Below are 15,602 nucleotides of genomic sequence, written 5' to 3' on the forward strand. Positions count from 1 at the left end.
GGGCAGCCAGGCAGAGCAGGTTTCGTGTGTTCTCAGCCCACGCGCCTCAGGGGCACGCGCCTCGGCCCCGCGCTGTATTGCCCCCTCCCCCGTTTGTACTCGCAATAAAGCCTTTCACCCGCGCCCGCCTGGCTCTGCTCGCGCCGGGGGGCGGGGCCGCACCAGCGACTCCCTCCCCACCCGCTGGAAACTGCGCACAGCGCCTGCGTCGCAAGCCGGGGAGGCGAGACAGGCAGTGATCCGGGCTGTGGCCCCGCCCCTGTCCCGCTCTGAGATGGCGATGAGACCGTCACTCAGCAGGTTCATGGGACATCATGTGACTTACGCGGAGTTTTCTTGCCCGCATGATAGATTCGACTAGGGGGTGGGGCCACGGGAGAGTGAAGCGGCTGAGCTTGGAGGCGGGGCTGGGCTCGTGCCGTGAGGAGGGCGGAATCTGCTGCTTCCAACTCGCGCCTCATTTACCTCGAGTCATCTAGGGCAAGATGGCGTCGGTCTGGGATGAGGCTGAGGTGAGGGGCTGGGGTGGGATTCCGAGCGTGGGGCACCAGCCGCTGGGGGCTTGGTCCTTGGAGGGAGGGAGCCGCCCCGGGCCAGTCGAGTCGGGGTAGCGCCGTGTTCTCTCCCCGCGGGCTCGGCTGGCGGGGCCCGGGCTGCCCGGCGGGCGATGACGGTGACTCTGTCCCCGCAGGACGGCGTCGGTGAGGAGGTGCTGAAAATGTCCACTGAGGAGATCGTGCAGCGAACCCGCCTGCTCGACAGCGAGATCAAGGTGAGGCAGCAGCAGGGGATGGGGCTGCAGGCCCCCTCCCCCCCCCTCTCCCCCCCCGCCCCGCCGCTCTGTTGGTTGCTCTGCCGGGCACCCATTTGTCACAGCAGCAGAGAACTGAGACCAGGGGTCAAGAACAGCCCCTTGACCAAGTCCCCGGCCCACTGGCCAGTGTTAGCAGAAGGTCCCAGCCCACTGCGGTCGCTGAGCCAGGAGGTTTCTGCCAATCTGGAGCTGGGTCCCCTGCACTGGCCAGTCCTAGATTTTGGCTTCAGACTTGGCCAGGGTCGTAGCTACAGAGTGCCAGTAGCTCATGGCAACAGGGATGCTGCTCCCCTAATTTTCAGACTGGTCTGCCTTGTCCCACCCCTGGCGAGTAGCATCCCATTCCCGTCCCTGCTCCCCTTGAGAGAACCCCTGCATCTTTGCTTCCTGTGTGTCCCCCAGAGCATCTTCAAAGGATACTATGCAGCATGCCTCTGTTATCCCAGGCACCACTTCCTGTGCCCTGCTGCTGTTGTTTCTGTGAGGGAAGTACCTTCTGCTTTACACAAGATTAAAAGGAGGCTGCAGTGTAAAAACAAGGTTAAAATAAGGTGTATTAGGGAAACCTAGAGCCGGGGCTGAATTTATGTTATATAGTGAAATGGTGGCATTGGAATTTTATTCATTAAAAGTAAATTGTTGCTCTCTGCACTTAAGACTTTACAAACTTGGGTTTTTTTTTTTTTTTTTTTTTGGAGAGGCTTATTTGCTTCTCACTTGTGTAGTCCCCAGCTGATTTTTCTGTAGATTAGTGGCCCCTGATTCAAAGCTCATCTATTGTGTTGAACATAAATAAATATTTTACTTTATTTAAAATGAAGTTTGATTAACTTTCTCATGTTAGTTTAAGTGCTGAATCTGTTTAATACTTTAAATTAATTTAACCAGTAAGAAAGGAAATATTAAACTGTTCTTCCTGACTACAGCACTAGCAAAATAGGCATAATTATGGAGTTAACGGCAAGTTTCCATTTGCAACTGGTGATCTGCAGAAAGGTTTGCATTGAGCCAGTGGAGTTACAGGCCAAAAAGTTTGAGAACTACTGATCTAGTATCCTATCTCTGATAGTGGTTGGTATCCGAGACTAAGGGTGCATCTACACAGCAGGGCTTAGCTCAATTTGCATAGCTTATTTTAAGTTATGTCAATTGTGTAGCTTATTTCAAAGTAGATTATTTTGAAATTGGGAGCGTCTACACAGCACTTACTTCAAAATAGAGCACTCTTCCTTCAACTTCCCTTGCTCCTCATACAATGAGGGTGACAGGAGTCTGAGTAAGAAGTCCTCCAGCTTGACAGTGTTTTGACATTTCAAAATAACTGCCTGCTGTGTAAACACGGACTAAGTTATTTTGAAGTAACACTAAAGTTATTTTTAATACTGTTGCTGTGTAGATGTATTCTAAGGGACTGAATAGAACAAGGCGATTTCACGTGATCCAGCCCCTAAGGTTCAATCCCAGCTTCTCGCAGTACGAGGTTTAGGGATACCTAGTGCATGGGGTTGCACCTCTGATCATTTTGACTAATAGCCATTTTGAACTTACCTATTTTTTCCCACACTATCCCATAGCAATGAGTTCCACAGGCTGACTCTGCATTTTGTAAAGTACTTAATTCTGGTGCTACATGAAATAGGGATGTGAAGGACTAGTTGACTATCTGATAATCAAATGCTTATCAGATAGCTAGCCAACAGGATAGTCGATTAGTCACTTCGCCCCCCTTGTTACCTCTATCTGAAAGAGCCAGCAAGGGTGGGGGGAGAGACGGTTACTTCAAAGCAGCAGCTGCCGCTTTGAAACGCCACAGAGAGCGTGGCATCAGGCTCCTTGCGGCGTTTCAAAGTGGCAGCGCTGTGTGTACCCTGGGATCAGCTGGACTCCTGATTCATTTTGTCTGTAGTATTGATGAATTTATAAACCTTTATCATATTATCCCCTCCTCTTGGCCAGGGGGTAGTCTTTTTTTCCCTAAAATTAACAGTCCCATTCATTTTAATCTCTCCTCATTTGGAAAATGTCCACCTCCCTAAGATATACACACACATGTTTATTTATATAAAAAAGTGTGTGCGTATATAAACGTGTACGTATATAAACATATATTTTATGGGTTGACCAGAACTGTGCTCAGTATTGAAGGTGTGGGATTACCATGGATTTTTATAGTTAAATTATAATATTTACTGTTTAATTATCTATTCCTTCCTAATGATCGTAATCACTCTGTTAGTTTTTTTGACTGTCCTTGCAAATTATGTAGATGTTTTCAGTAAACTAACTAATGACTCCAAGATCTCTTTCTTGGATGGTTACAACTAATTTAGACCTCATTATTTTGTATGTATAATTGAGAATTTTTTCCAGTGTGTGTTTCTTTGAATTTCATATGACATTTTTTCACCCAGTCATCTAGATACCTTTATAACTTTTCACAGATGGCTTTGGACTTAACTAACCTGAATAATTTGATATTGTCTGTTAGTTTTACCACCTTACTATTCATGCCGTGTTTTGACTTGATTCTCTCACTCACTCACTCACTCACTCACTCACTCACTCACTCACTCACTCACTCACTCACATATTTTAGATAGTTTGTGCATCTGTCTGTGAACCATTGCCTGGCCCCAGACAGGCTGCAAGGTGGGAGGGTAGGGGAAGCAGCTGGAGGCTGGTTCCCCCCCTACCCCAGACAAACTGCACACTTGGGGATGGGGGTGCTGCTGGAGACCAAAGGCAGTCCCGGAGTATTTGCCTCTCCCCTCACCGCACCATCGGACCAGGTGGAGGGCAGCTAGAGTCTGGGGCCAGCCCCTGGAGCCTTGCTCCCCCCAACCACCCTGAGGCCCTTTGTGCCGCTGCCTTTCTCCCTGGACAGGCCATAGGGCAGGGAGAGTCACTGGAGAGCAGGGCCAGCCCACAGAGTGCCACCCCTTCCCCCCGCATGATAGGCTGGGGTGGGGGGAGGCCCACTGGAGACCAGGGTCAGCCCCTGGAGCTTGTCCCCTCCCTTTCCTGAACCAGCTGAAGGGCAGAGTGGGGAGGGGAGAGCAGCTGAATGTCAGCCCCCACCCCACCCTTGGACCCTTGCCACCACCCAGACAAGCTAGAGGCTGTGGACGGCCCACACAGCCTCGACTCCCTGGTAAGAGCCAGAAAATGGGGAGCCAGCCCTGCCCACCCCCTCCCCCAGGAGGAGCTATCGACTTGAGAGAGGAGCCCATGCACACACTAAACCCTGTGCCCTCAGCCACCCATCTTGTGCTCACTCCAGCACCTAGTCCACCCCCCCCAATCTTTCCAGACTCCTCCTCTCACTCTTGCACTCCACCCCCTTTTTATTCTAGCAAAAGACAGAAAAAAACTGCAAATATTGTCTACCATCAAGCTCTATCTAATATTTGAATCGTTTCCTTATTTTATTTAAAACAACTTTTTTTCTTTCAGCAGCGGGGTGGGGAGTGGAACAGGAGCTGGTGCCCAGGAAGAACTGACTTAAAAGCTGGCTCCTCACAAGAACCAGATTTGCATGCCCCCCCAGCTCCCATGATGTTGCCTCTGATAGAGAGGCAGCAGTGTGGAAGGTGAGGGTGGCACCTGTTCCCTCCTCCCCTGCTGCCTCCTACAGAGGCAGGAGCCAGTTCTGGGGGGGAGACAGCTTAAAAGCTGGTTTCCCCCCAGCACCAGCTCCCTGGTGCCTCCTCTCCCCCTCCCTCCCACTGGGAGGGGGGAGGCGTGAAGGCTGCCACAGAGCAACCTTTGTCCATGAGGAGCTCAGATCCCCAAGGGTTGCTGCCACCCCATGCTGCTGCCTCTGATAGACAGCAGCACTGGGTCTCAGGGGGCTCCCTAGGGGTGGGGTCTGGAGTGCACTGGCTGCTGGCCCAGCCTCCAGGGACTATCAAATTTGCTGGTTCTGACTACAACTTATAAAAACTTCATCATCCAGTAAAAGTATGGATATTTATGCCAAACAGTAAATTACCAGTATATGATTAGTTTCATGTGAAATTTTAGACATTGCAGATGTTGGATGTTCATAACATCATAGGTCTAAGCTAGCCTCTGAAATAAAATGGTGTGTGAGAAAACAAAAGTCTATCACTGAGTATTACTCAGTGTACTGCTTTAAAAAAAGGTTGTAAATGAAAGGTTCCTTCTGATGCATCTGTTTGTACTACTGTTTAAATGATATTTTATTAGATCCTCTTTTATAGGGAAAATAAAGCATTAAGATTATTTAAATATTTGTTTCCTAATAACACACCAAACAGATTGGGGTATGTGAAACTCCTTTTTAAATGTTAAAATTCATAAATGCCTAATAAATCTTGACTTTTAAATAGAAAATCTCAAGGTAGGATATTTTATTGAGCAATTAAAAATCATTTCAGAAGGCCAGCAGTAACAGTAAAATGTAATTGATAAATATTCCATTACAATCATACCAATTACATTTTGAACACACACACTTTGAAAATTGTAAATAATATGCCCAAGCCCACATTTATGTTCATAACCTGTTATTTATTAGTACAAGAAGACACAGTAAGTAGGTCATAAGAACGGTGTAAAAATAAGCTTACTAACCAATTGATACAGAGTGTTCAGGCATGTCCACATTTTCTTCAGTTCACTGCCTTTTGAAGAGCATTTTTCATAACATTTCATCCTAACAACTAGACTTTGCATTTTTTATTCACTGTTTACACTCAGAACATATTCCTTTTTCATCCAGAGGTACAGGACTTTCTTGACAGTATTCCCAAATAGGGGTTTTTTTTAATGACATTGCAGTGTGGCAATTGTTTGCTCTAATTATCAGGTGTTGAAATCAACATTAGAGGCCACACTCTGAAGAATGTTGTCTTATTACAGGATCTTGCTCTGACACCAGTGTTGCTCCTTTCTGGTTGTACATACTGCCCCTTGTTGCATATCTCCACTATCCTTGGGAAAACAAAAGAACTAACAAGCCATGTCTTAACCCAGTTGCCTTTTAAGATGCGTTAAGCTGTAGAGATGAAGGCTGTTGAAAAATTTAGTAGATTTCTGTTTATCTCTGTCTGAGTAGACATTGAAGGAGACCATTACTTTAAGTGTCCAAAAGCATCCATAAGCAAGGGCTATTAGTTACTCGGCAGACCAATCAGTGTTTTTCCATGAGCTGGAGCATAAGTTTCTATGGTGAGTGGGGAAATATATTCCTAATTTAAGGATGGAGTAGGGATGTGAACAACTAGTTTACTAGTCGCTCTCCCCTCCCCCCACCCCTTGCTGCCTCTATCAGAGGCTGCAAGGTGTGGGGGAAGAGAAGGGAAGGTGCTTCAAAGTAGCAGTGCTGAATGGAGCCTGAGGCCAGACCTGGGCTCCACACAGCACTGCCACTTTTTGAAATGCCACATACAGCCTGGGACCAGCTGGAAACTGACCCTGGTCCCTGGGCTCAATGTAGGGGATAAGCTATAAAATAGGAGTCTTAGACCACCCAGGTGGGCTAAGTGATGTTCCTGATAGGATCATGATAATGTATCCTGCAATCATAGGCCATATCCTGATGCCTGTGATGATTTTGCCCAGTCTCTTATACTCAGTTACACAGTCCTTGGATTTCTACTGTATCATTTTATAAACCTTGACCTCAAAAGTTAGATGTTTTTCCTCTAATTCTTGTTATATATAGAAAACCAGCTTTTAACACCCAGTTTTGGATAGAGGTTCATGGAATCAGCATATTTTTATTTACTTACATGTTTGAAGAGATTATATAAACTTAAACCTTAATATATTTTGTATTCAATTCAGATTTCATTTTAAACAGGCTTATTTTTAAAAAGAAAACTTATAACTTACATAAAAAACATCAATTTTTATCCATCCTATTATTTTCCTTTTAACACTTTTCTAAATAACATATCCCGATGCTTGTATCCAGAAGTGTTAGAACAATTTATATAGTGGGTATGCTGAGAGCCATGGAACCAGTAAGCCATGTATCTGATAGGGATGTGAATGAGTAGTCGATTAACTGATAAGCCTAGTCTTATAAATTAATCTAGTTGACTATTCGCATTCTCCCCCCTTGCTGCCTCTGTATCAGAGGCAGCAAGTGAGGGGAAGCAGGAGCCAGTTCCCTCCAGCACTGGCTCTGTGGTGCCGCCTGTCGCCCCCTCCCCCCCCCCCACCACATCGCTGCCTGTATCAGAGGCAGCACTGGGGGGGCGGGGGGCAGGGAGGTTGCTGCGAAGCAGCCTTTGCCCGTGGCAGGCCCAGGCTCACCACAGGCAGAGGCTGCACTGGCAGCAGCGCCTGTCTACACAGGGCTGGGACCCCCTGCAGACAGGGGCTGCTGCTGCGAAGCAGTCTCAGTCTGCAGCCAGCATGGGCCTCTATGGACAGAGGCTGCTTTGGGGCAGCCTCTCCTGCCTTCTCCTCCCCCAGCAACCTCTGTCTGCAGGGAGCTCTGACTCCTCTTAGACAGGGACTGTTGCCATCCCTTATATCCGAGACAGCAGTGTGGGACGGCAGGCAGCCAATCCACGAGGGGAGCTGGTTTTCAAACTGGTTCCCTCACAGACCGGCTCCCACCTGGCACTCAGTGCTGCTGCTTCTGATAGGGAGGCAGCAGTGTGGAGTGGCAGGGGCTCCTTGGGAGTGGGGCCGGATTTCACTGGCTGCTGGCCCTGCCCCTGGGAACTATCGAATAGTCAACTAACCACTAAGAATTCATGCGTTAGTTGACTATTGAGTTAATCGATAGCTAACACCCCTAATATATGATGGAAACCCCTGCAAGTCGGGTGTGGCAGCACCCCTTGTTCCAGCACCTATGCTTGCATCATCCCCTAATCAAAATTCTGTATATTCACTGTAGCCTCATCCTACAGTGTAGAAAATGATCATTGATGTGGAGCACTATTGTGCTCTGCACTGAAAATGTAAAAGGAAACTGCTCCTTGCCTTGAGATGTTTACAGTCTAGGGAAGGATGTTTGCCATTGGATAGACATCAGTTAATTCAGATCTAAATAGACTCTCCCTCAGAGATTATTCAGTCATGGTGTTTTCTAGTGATACCAGTCATTTCCTCTGAGAGACAGGAAGTGAGCAGATAAGATAGCATTATAGATATCAAATTCTACTTTGCTTATTTTGTTTAATACAATTTTAGTAGACTTTATATTTTAAGCATTTTTTTTCTAATTTTTATGCACTCACTTAGAATTCTCTGAGCTGCCTTTAAGGAGTGTTTTGCAAAAGACAGGACTGATGTTTCAGGCTTCTCAGCATTAACCTGTCCAGCATGTAGAAACTCTTTTAAAAGTGACTTGAAAATTGTCCAATCCCTAAAGGCAGGAACAAGTGTGGGGTTTGAATGCCCCAAGTGATGGGAATAAGATCTGAAAACAATTATTTCAAAACAATCTCCTCCCATGAGAGGGAATTCAAATTACTGAGTAGTCTTAGAAGTCTTCAGATGATATCAGCAGGAAATGATTTGGGGGGCATTGATGAGACCAGATTGGTGAAGGGAAGTAACAATCCCATCTGTTTTTCCACATTTGCAAGACATGTGGCATCTTTAATATTAGGGTTTTTTTTCTTTTTTAAAACCTGAATCTCCAAAAACTGGAGCCTCTCGCAAGACAGTGAGAAGTAAAAGTGAACTGTCAAGAGAAATCCCTTGTGTATTATATATGGAATCCTATTCCCACCTCTATCTGTCCACAATATTTAACAGGATGTTAGAGAGAGGGATTCATTCTGAATGCAATCATCTCTCAATTCCTAAAGACTCCCACTTAAGGCAAAACAGCATATTAGGCTAACATTTTTCCATCCTTCTTCCAACCTGTCTCCTAGGATTCATTCTGATGGGGGTGATGCATATTTGTTTTGTTCTGCTAAGATTATTCCTAACTTGTGCTGCTGTGCGTTGATTTCAGATAATGAAGAGCGAGGTGCTGAGAGTTACCCATGAGCTGCAGGCCATGAAGGATAAGATCAAAGAGAACAGTGAGAAGATTAAAGTGAACAAAACCCTGCCTTACCTTGTTTCCAATGTAATTGAGGTGAGTGTTATGCCCTTTTGAAGTAATGCTAGGAGTGATCCACTGTTGTGTGCACAGCTTTTAACTTTGAGAGGTGCTCTTCCTAACTGTGGGTTGCTGTCAGGGTTCACAGGCTGGAGCAGAGGACTATGTGAAATGAATCTGTGAGAATTGGGACCAGTGACTTTACCTCTTTGTTTTCCAGTTTATAAAATGGGAATAGTTAGCACATGTATAAGGCCTGGTCTATGCACAATTTTTTTTATACTGATTTAACTATTTTGATTAGGGGTGTAATTTTTCAACTTAAATATTTAGTGGTACAGCATTCCTAGTGGGTGCAGTTACATCAGTATAAAAGTGCTTTATACTGAGGCCTATTCTAAAAGTTAGGTTAACTGAGTTACATTGCTCAGGGGTGTGAAAAATTTACCTCCCAAGAGAGAGAGTTAAGCCAACTTAAGCCCTGGTGTAAACACCGTTAGGTCAACAAAAGAATTCTTCTGTTAACCTACCCATCAGCTCTCAGAGAAATAGATGTACTATGCTCACAGCTTATCTTCACTGCCCAGAGATCAAAGCTGAGGCAGTCGATCTTCTAGCATTTTATTTAGCAGGTCTAGTAAAGACACTCTAAATCAAACACTGGCTGCACCCCTGTCCACTGCAATACCTCTTGCAGTGGTGAGGAGAAAGGGAAGTTGACAGGACTGTGGGGACGGTGCTGAAACATAGCTTAAGGTACATCAGCTCCAGCTATATTATTTATGTAACTGGAGTTGTGTACTTTAAGCTGACCATTATCTCCTTAAGCACTACAGTGGCACACCTGCAGCTAGCCTGCTGTCATGTCTCTAGTGTAGACAGACATACCCTGATATACCTAATTCCTTCTCTTACGAAAATAAGCTGTCGTTATTCATGGGAGAATTCTGTGCAGACTTTTGCGGAAATTAAAGCATGAACTTACTGGTTACCATAACGGTTACATGCGAGCTCCTGGCCCTGCTCTTTGGAAACCAGCTGCCACCCTGCACTGTTGGCTCTGTATCTCTGTCAGCCAGCTCTCTGAGTGTGAGGCTGGGAGCCAGGAATGGGGCCCAGAGCTGGTTGTGCTGTGAGTTCTGCAGTATACTGCAGAGCCTGCAGTGTGTGACTAAGACTTTTTCATGGTTACTTTATTAACTGCTTTTTAACATCCCTAGAAGAAAGGAGAAGATGGCATGGAAACTCCATGCAAGCCTAAGCATCATGTGGTTTCTCCCATTGGATCTCTGGGCTCTGGGGAAGAAATGGGACAGGTGTCTGGGCAAGCTGAGCTTTGGGCCAAGAAGGGGAACGGGGGGCCCTGAAGCTGGACTTTGGGCATAATTTTCTTTTCCAATAACTCTGCTAATTTGTATCTGTCTTTCTCAGTGTTTCATTGTTTCAACCACTTTACATGATACTGGCATTGATTTATGATGTTGAAAGAGGGAGGGTGCCTAGCACCACCAGCCACCACCCCCATTCCTCAGAAATTTGCAGTTGCCTATCACTATGACAGGGAGCTCAGGTAATCAGGAAGCTATAAATTCTCCCAGGACATGTAACTACAGGCAGTATCCTACTGTTGGTGGATGTGGGTAGATAGTGAGATGTGTTAACTTCCACTACTTTGTGATTTTTGAACTAGAAATACAATATTGGAAGTCTTGATGTGATCCAAGGGTTGAATGGTTACAGTGGTTTGATTCTGCTTCAAATGATTTTTTTTCTGGTCTTCAGCTACTGGATGTTGACCCCAATGACCAGGAAGAGGATGGAGCAAATATTGATCTGGATTCCCAGAGAAAGGGCAAGTGTGCTGTGATTAAAACCTCCACACGGCAGGTGAGAGCCATGAGCCTACGTAGGTGTGGGGAGTGCTGTTAGGGGATCCAACACCATTTAGTTGCTGTGTTTATGTTGGTTTCTTTTCCTCATAGACCTATTTCCTGCCTGTGATCGGGTTAGTTGATGCTGAGAAGCTGAAGCCTGGAGACTTAGTGGTAAGTAGTTTCAGTATAACTGGTATATATTGATCATATGGTGTTAGCCAGGGAATCTGGTATTTGACTGGTTTACTTTTTCATGGGGAAATGATCTAATCAGATTTTTTTTCTAAGGCCTTGTTTGGGGAAGGATTTACTGGTGAAATATTAGCATCTGATAGCTAATACATTTAGAAGTTTAATATTAGACAAGGCACACTGGGACAGATTTACCAAGGCATGTAGGTGCCAAAGAATGCAGTTAGATCCCTAATTCCCATTTATATCATCAGAATACTTAATAAATCTGGCCTTCCTTTCCTTGAACATGTGCTAAGATGGCCTAGACTCCCTACTAGTCTTTAATTCATCCAGCTCTTAAGAAGCTGCCATGTCATAGAACTGTATCGTATTGTTTTTGCCAAGTCCTGACCCAATAGTTCACCTTCCTTAGCTGTCACTTGAAAAGGCCTTTATCAAGAACTTTCCAGTCTAAGATATTACCTTTGTGTTTGCAGGGTGTGAACAAAGACTCTTACTTGATCCTGGAGACTCTCCCTACTGAATATGATTCACGAGTGAAAGCTATGGAGGTGGATGAGAGGCCCACAGAGCAGTACAGTGACATCGGGGGCCTGGATAAACAGATCCAAGAGGTGACAAATGGAGGAAGGGAGCCCTTGTGGTTAGTAAGGGAATCCCACTTTGTTTCTTGATCCTCCAGACTTTCTGTGTGACCTTTGGCAAGACACTTATTTTCTCTGTGCCTCCAATCCCATATGTATAGTCAGGATAATAGTGCTTCCTTTCCTTGTATGAATATTGTGGATAAATACATTGAAGACTGACACACACTCAGATACTTTTATGGCCCCTATTACTCACAGTATCTGAGAGTCCAGTCCGTGAATACCCTATGGGTAGATTTTTTTGCCCTGTATTTGAGTTTGGAATTGAGGCAGTCTGGTTCCATGGTGTGGAAGGTTAGGGGATTTTACATAAAGGCTAGAATAGCTGCAAGGGTAAGGCCTCTGAGGGAGAGGTTAATGTTGGTGGTTTTTTTGTTTTGTTTTTGTCCATGCAGCTGGTGGAGGCCATTGTCCTGCCAATGAATCATAAGGAGAAGTTTGAAAACCTGGGTATCCAGCCCCCGAAAGGTGTGCTCATGTATGGGCCACCTGGAACAGGGAAGACCCTGCTAGCAAGAGCATGTGCTGCCCAGACAAAGGTAAGAGGGATTGAATACACAAACCGGTCCATCTGTGTATCATCTGTGTAACAGAATCCTCATAGGGCAGAGGTTCCCAGACTTTTCTTATTGTGAACCCCCTTCCAGATTTACCAATTGCCTGTGTACCCTGCCCCTTCTAAGCACTGATACTTTGTGGTCTTCCTAAACTGTCTGCAGCCATCAGTCAATATTTCACCACTAGCCAATTTAGCCCATCATAAGACAGGATTTTCAGGTCTCTCCTCCATGTCGGTCTTCTCTCCTGAGCCTCTGGTCTGTCTCCTCCTCCTCCTCCCTCCCCCTCTCTCTAAGCTCTCCTCCGCCTTCTGCCTCTTTCTCTTCTCCCCCTCCTGACTCTCACTCTCTCTCTGCTCTCCTCTGTCTCCATCAGGGATGCATGCTCATCCAGAACCTGCCCCCCTGGGCATTTACATCACTGCCCCACCCTCCTTCACCTCCCACCGTGGCGCTCCACTGACTTCTGCACCGCTCAGCCAGGCCGCCGCGTGGGATCAAGCAGCACAAATGGCCTCTCTCTCTCTCTCTCTCTCTCTCAGCTCTCGTCTGCCTCCTACCTGTCTCTCTGTCTTTCTCTTCTCCCCCTCCCGTTTCCCTTCTCCTCCTCCTGCTGCATCACTTTCACTCTCTCTTGCTGCCCTCTGTCTCCTCTGCTTTCCTCCTTTTGAATCTGGCACCCTTTCCTGACATCAGAGATGCACACTCGTCCAGGCCCTGACCCCTGGCTGTTCCCTCTGGGCAGCGCTGTTGCCTCCCACCATGGCGCTCGGCTGATTTCTGTGCCACTCAGCCGGGTCGCTGCACAGGAGCAAGCGGCCGTTTGGTACCCGTGCTCCCCATGCAGCACGGGGAGCGCAGACCCCAAACAGCTGCTTGCACCCGCGCAGCGGACCGGCTGAGCAGCGCAGAAGTCAACCGAGTGCCACGGCGGGAGGCAACAACACCGCCCAGAGGGAACAGCCAGCATTTCAGCATCACAGACATAGGGTTACTATATATATGATTAGATACAGGTATAGTGTGACACACGGTATCAGAAAAAAACCTGGCTCACTTTTTGAATTCCGTTAGACTGGAGGGTTACTATGCAACTGAACTCATGCTGTATGGTGATTGGAGCTCAGAGCTCTGGATGTCTGCAACTCTATATATCTGTGTTATCATTGGTACATCTCGAAACTAACAAATTCCTACAGTTTTAAATCTTCATCTGAGTAGGTTATGAAAATGTAAAAGTAAAATCCACCATTACACAATTTCTCCTGTGTAACCCCCCTCCCCTCCCCAGAGATGCCTCATACCCTAGGATAGGGGGGCCCAAACCATGGTAAGGCATGATAGAGTGCAGTCTGTGTCATAAAGGGAGCAGAGAGTTGGTGTAGTGTGGATGAAGGAACTGTGTGTGACTGACTTTTTCTTCTCTTTCCTCCAGGCAACATTCCTGAAATTGGCAGGCCCACAGTTAGTGCAGATGTTCATTGGAGATGGAGCCAAGCTAGTTCGAGATGCCTTTGCACTGGCCAAGGAGAAAGCTCCTTCTATCATCTTCATTGATGAGCTGGATGCTATTGGCACCAAGAGGTGAGATCTGCAGGCCATGCTGTGTAAAGAACTGGAGTGAACTCCCAGAATCATGGGGTGGGGGGGACTTCAAGGTGGGACTCTATCTAGGTGCAGTTAACCCCATCCACTACACTGGGCTATTTCAAAGGCATACTTGTTTCCTGTATTAATAACTTGGCCCTTCTTTCCAGCTCAGTTTGTTGCCCAGCTTATTGGGACTGGGCAGTGAGGATATGGATCCTTTTTATTACCACAAGGATATGGATCCTTTTTATTACCAGTAAATAGTGGTTCTACTTCAATGCATGTCAGGATTGCCAGCCCTCTTGATAGGCACTTAATAATGCTTTTTACCTACCGCAATATTAACCCTTTCTGACTTGAATACAAATGATTTGTGCCCTGGCATAACTGACACATGATGCCCTTGTACATTTTGGAAGATCAAAACATGAAAGGGAGAGATGGGATCTGATATTGGGGCACATCTGGAGGAGTTACTGGCATGAGCAGAGTTGATACTTTCCTATATTCTTTCTCCAGATTTGACAGTGAGAAGGCTGGCGACCGGGAAGTACAGAGGACTATGCTAGAACTTCTGAACCAACTTGATGGATTCCAACCCAACACACAAGTCAAGGTAACTCTCACTGCAAGTGGCAATCCCTAATATTATCAAGCACCGCTGGACTTTACAGGGGCACACGGTGAGGACTGAAAGACCTTCATAAGGAAGGTGATCATGAGAACACAAGGGAGCTGGTGGATCCCTGCTAGGTATGGGAGCCTAGAACCAGAGCTGCCCTTTCCATAGGATGGTTTTGGGGAGCCCCACAGCAGCTGTGTCAACAGTCCTATTGATAGTACAGTCCCAAATAGCCAAAAGACCCATAGTGGTCCTGGCCTGACATCAGGGTCCTTCCCCACAGTGGTGGGAGCTGTGGGAAGCAGAATGACCCAGCAACCTGTTCCACTCTGCTGCCCATCTCCCAGCCAGGTCACTTCACTTCTGATGCTTGGGGGGGAGGAGAGGAGGTTGCCCTGAAGAGTGTCTGCCCTCCAAGAGCTTCAAAATCGATGACCTTGCTTTTCTGTAGGTGATTGCTGCAACCAACCGTGTAGATATCCTGGACCCTGCTCTGCTTCGCTCTGGACGCTTAGACCGCAAGATTGAGTTCCCGATGCCCAATGAAGAGGCCAGAGCTAGGATTATGCAGATCCATTCACGCAAGATGAATGTCAGGTAGGAAAGAGGAGAAGCTTAGCTCCTTGAGGGAGAAGGAGGGTAGTACAGAAAGAGTACTGTACATCTTTGTTCCTCATGCAGAGGAGTGGAGGTGTGCTTCCCCCCGCCCTGTAGAATGAAATGCTATGTGCTTATGAATGCTACACACCTTGGTTTTCAATGGCAGTGTGGGGGTTTTATTGTTTTCTCTTTCAGCCCTGATGTGAATTATGAGGAGTTGGCTCGCTGCACAGATGACTTCAATGGAGCACAGTGCAAAGCTGTGTGTGTGGAAGCAGTGAGTATCAGTTAACAGCCTGTTTCCTACCTCCTCAGCCTCCTACAGCAGATGGAAAGATAGGCTTGGGATGAGGTAATTTGACAGGCTGATCTGGTTCCAAGCCAATGCTTTGTGTCCCTTAACTACACTTTCTCTTTGTGGTAGGGGATGATTGCACTTCGCCGTGGTGCCACAGAGCTCACTCATGAGGACTACATGGAAGGAATCCTGGAGGTTCAGGCTAAGAAAAAAGCTAATCTGCAATACTATGCCTAACTCTGCTCTGTAGTCAGGTATTGTGGCCTTGACAGAATTGGACAGACTGGAATGTGAGAAGACTGAACTAAACAGAGGATGGTTAAGATTAGACTGTGTGGTCTTCTTGTGTTGGAAAAAAAATTAA

The 15,602-nt window shown here is 46.5% G+C and overlaps 1 protein-coding gene across 2 annotated transcripts; it reads left to right on the forward strand.

Moving 5' to 3' along the window:
- The first annotated feature begins 161 nt into the window (after positions 1 to 161).
- Positions 162 to 15,566, forward strand: PSMC3 (proteasome 26S subunit, ATPase 3). Of its 2 annotated transcripts, none has more exons than XM_075927451.1 (12): positions 162 to 300; positions 692 to 772; positions 8,766 to 8,891; positions 10,638 to 10,742; positions 10,838 to 10,900; positions 11,401 to 11,538; positions 11,967 to 12,110; positions 13,564 to 13,712; positions 14,238 to 14,334; positions 14,792 to 14,937; positions 15,136 to 15,217; positions 15,365 to 15,566. In XM_075927451.1, exons 2-12 carry the CDS (start codon positions 719 to 721, stop codon positions 15,473 to 15,475), a joined length of 1,215 nt encoding a protein of 404 aa, XP_075783566.1. In that variant the 5' UTR covers positions 162 to 300; positions 692 to 718; the 3' UTR covers positions 15,476 to 15,566. The 2 variants fall into 2 exon arrangements, with proteins under 2 accessions (XP_075783566.1, XP_075783565.1); XM_075927450.1 differs by lacking the exon at positions 162 to 300 and adding an exon at positions 336 to 512.
- Positions 15,567 to 15,602: the final 36 nt, after the last annotated feature.

This window comes from Pelodiscus sinensis, chromosome 4 (genome assembly GCF_049634645.1).
Source record: "Pelodiscus sinensis isolate JC-2024 chromosome 4, ASM4963464v1, whole genome shotgun sequence".
NCBI classification, from domain to species: Eukaryota; Metazoa; Chordata; order Testudines; family Trionychidae; genus Pelodiscus; species Pelodiscus sinensis.

Excerpts from the sequence above, each read along its gene's own strand:
- PSMC3 (XM_075927450.1), top strand. The coding sequence starts at position 486 with ATGGCGTCGGTCTGGGATGAGGCTGAG. Across the intron at positions 773-8,765 it reads TGCTCGACAGCGAGATCAAG|ATAATGAAGAGCGAGGTGCT; the intron begins GTGAGGCAGCAG and ends CGTTGATTTCAG. Across the intron at positions 11,539-11,966 it reads TGGATAAACAGATCCAAGAG|CTGGTGGAGGCCATTGTCCT; the intron begins GTGACAAATGGA and ends TTGTCCATGCAG.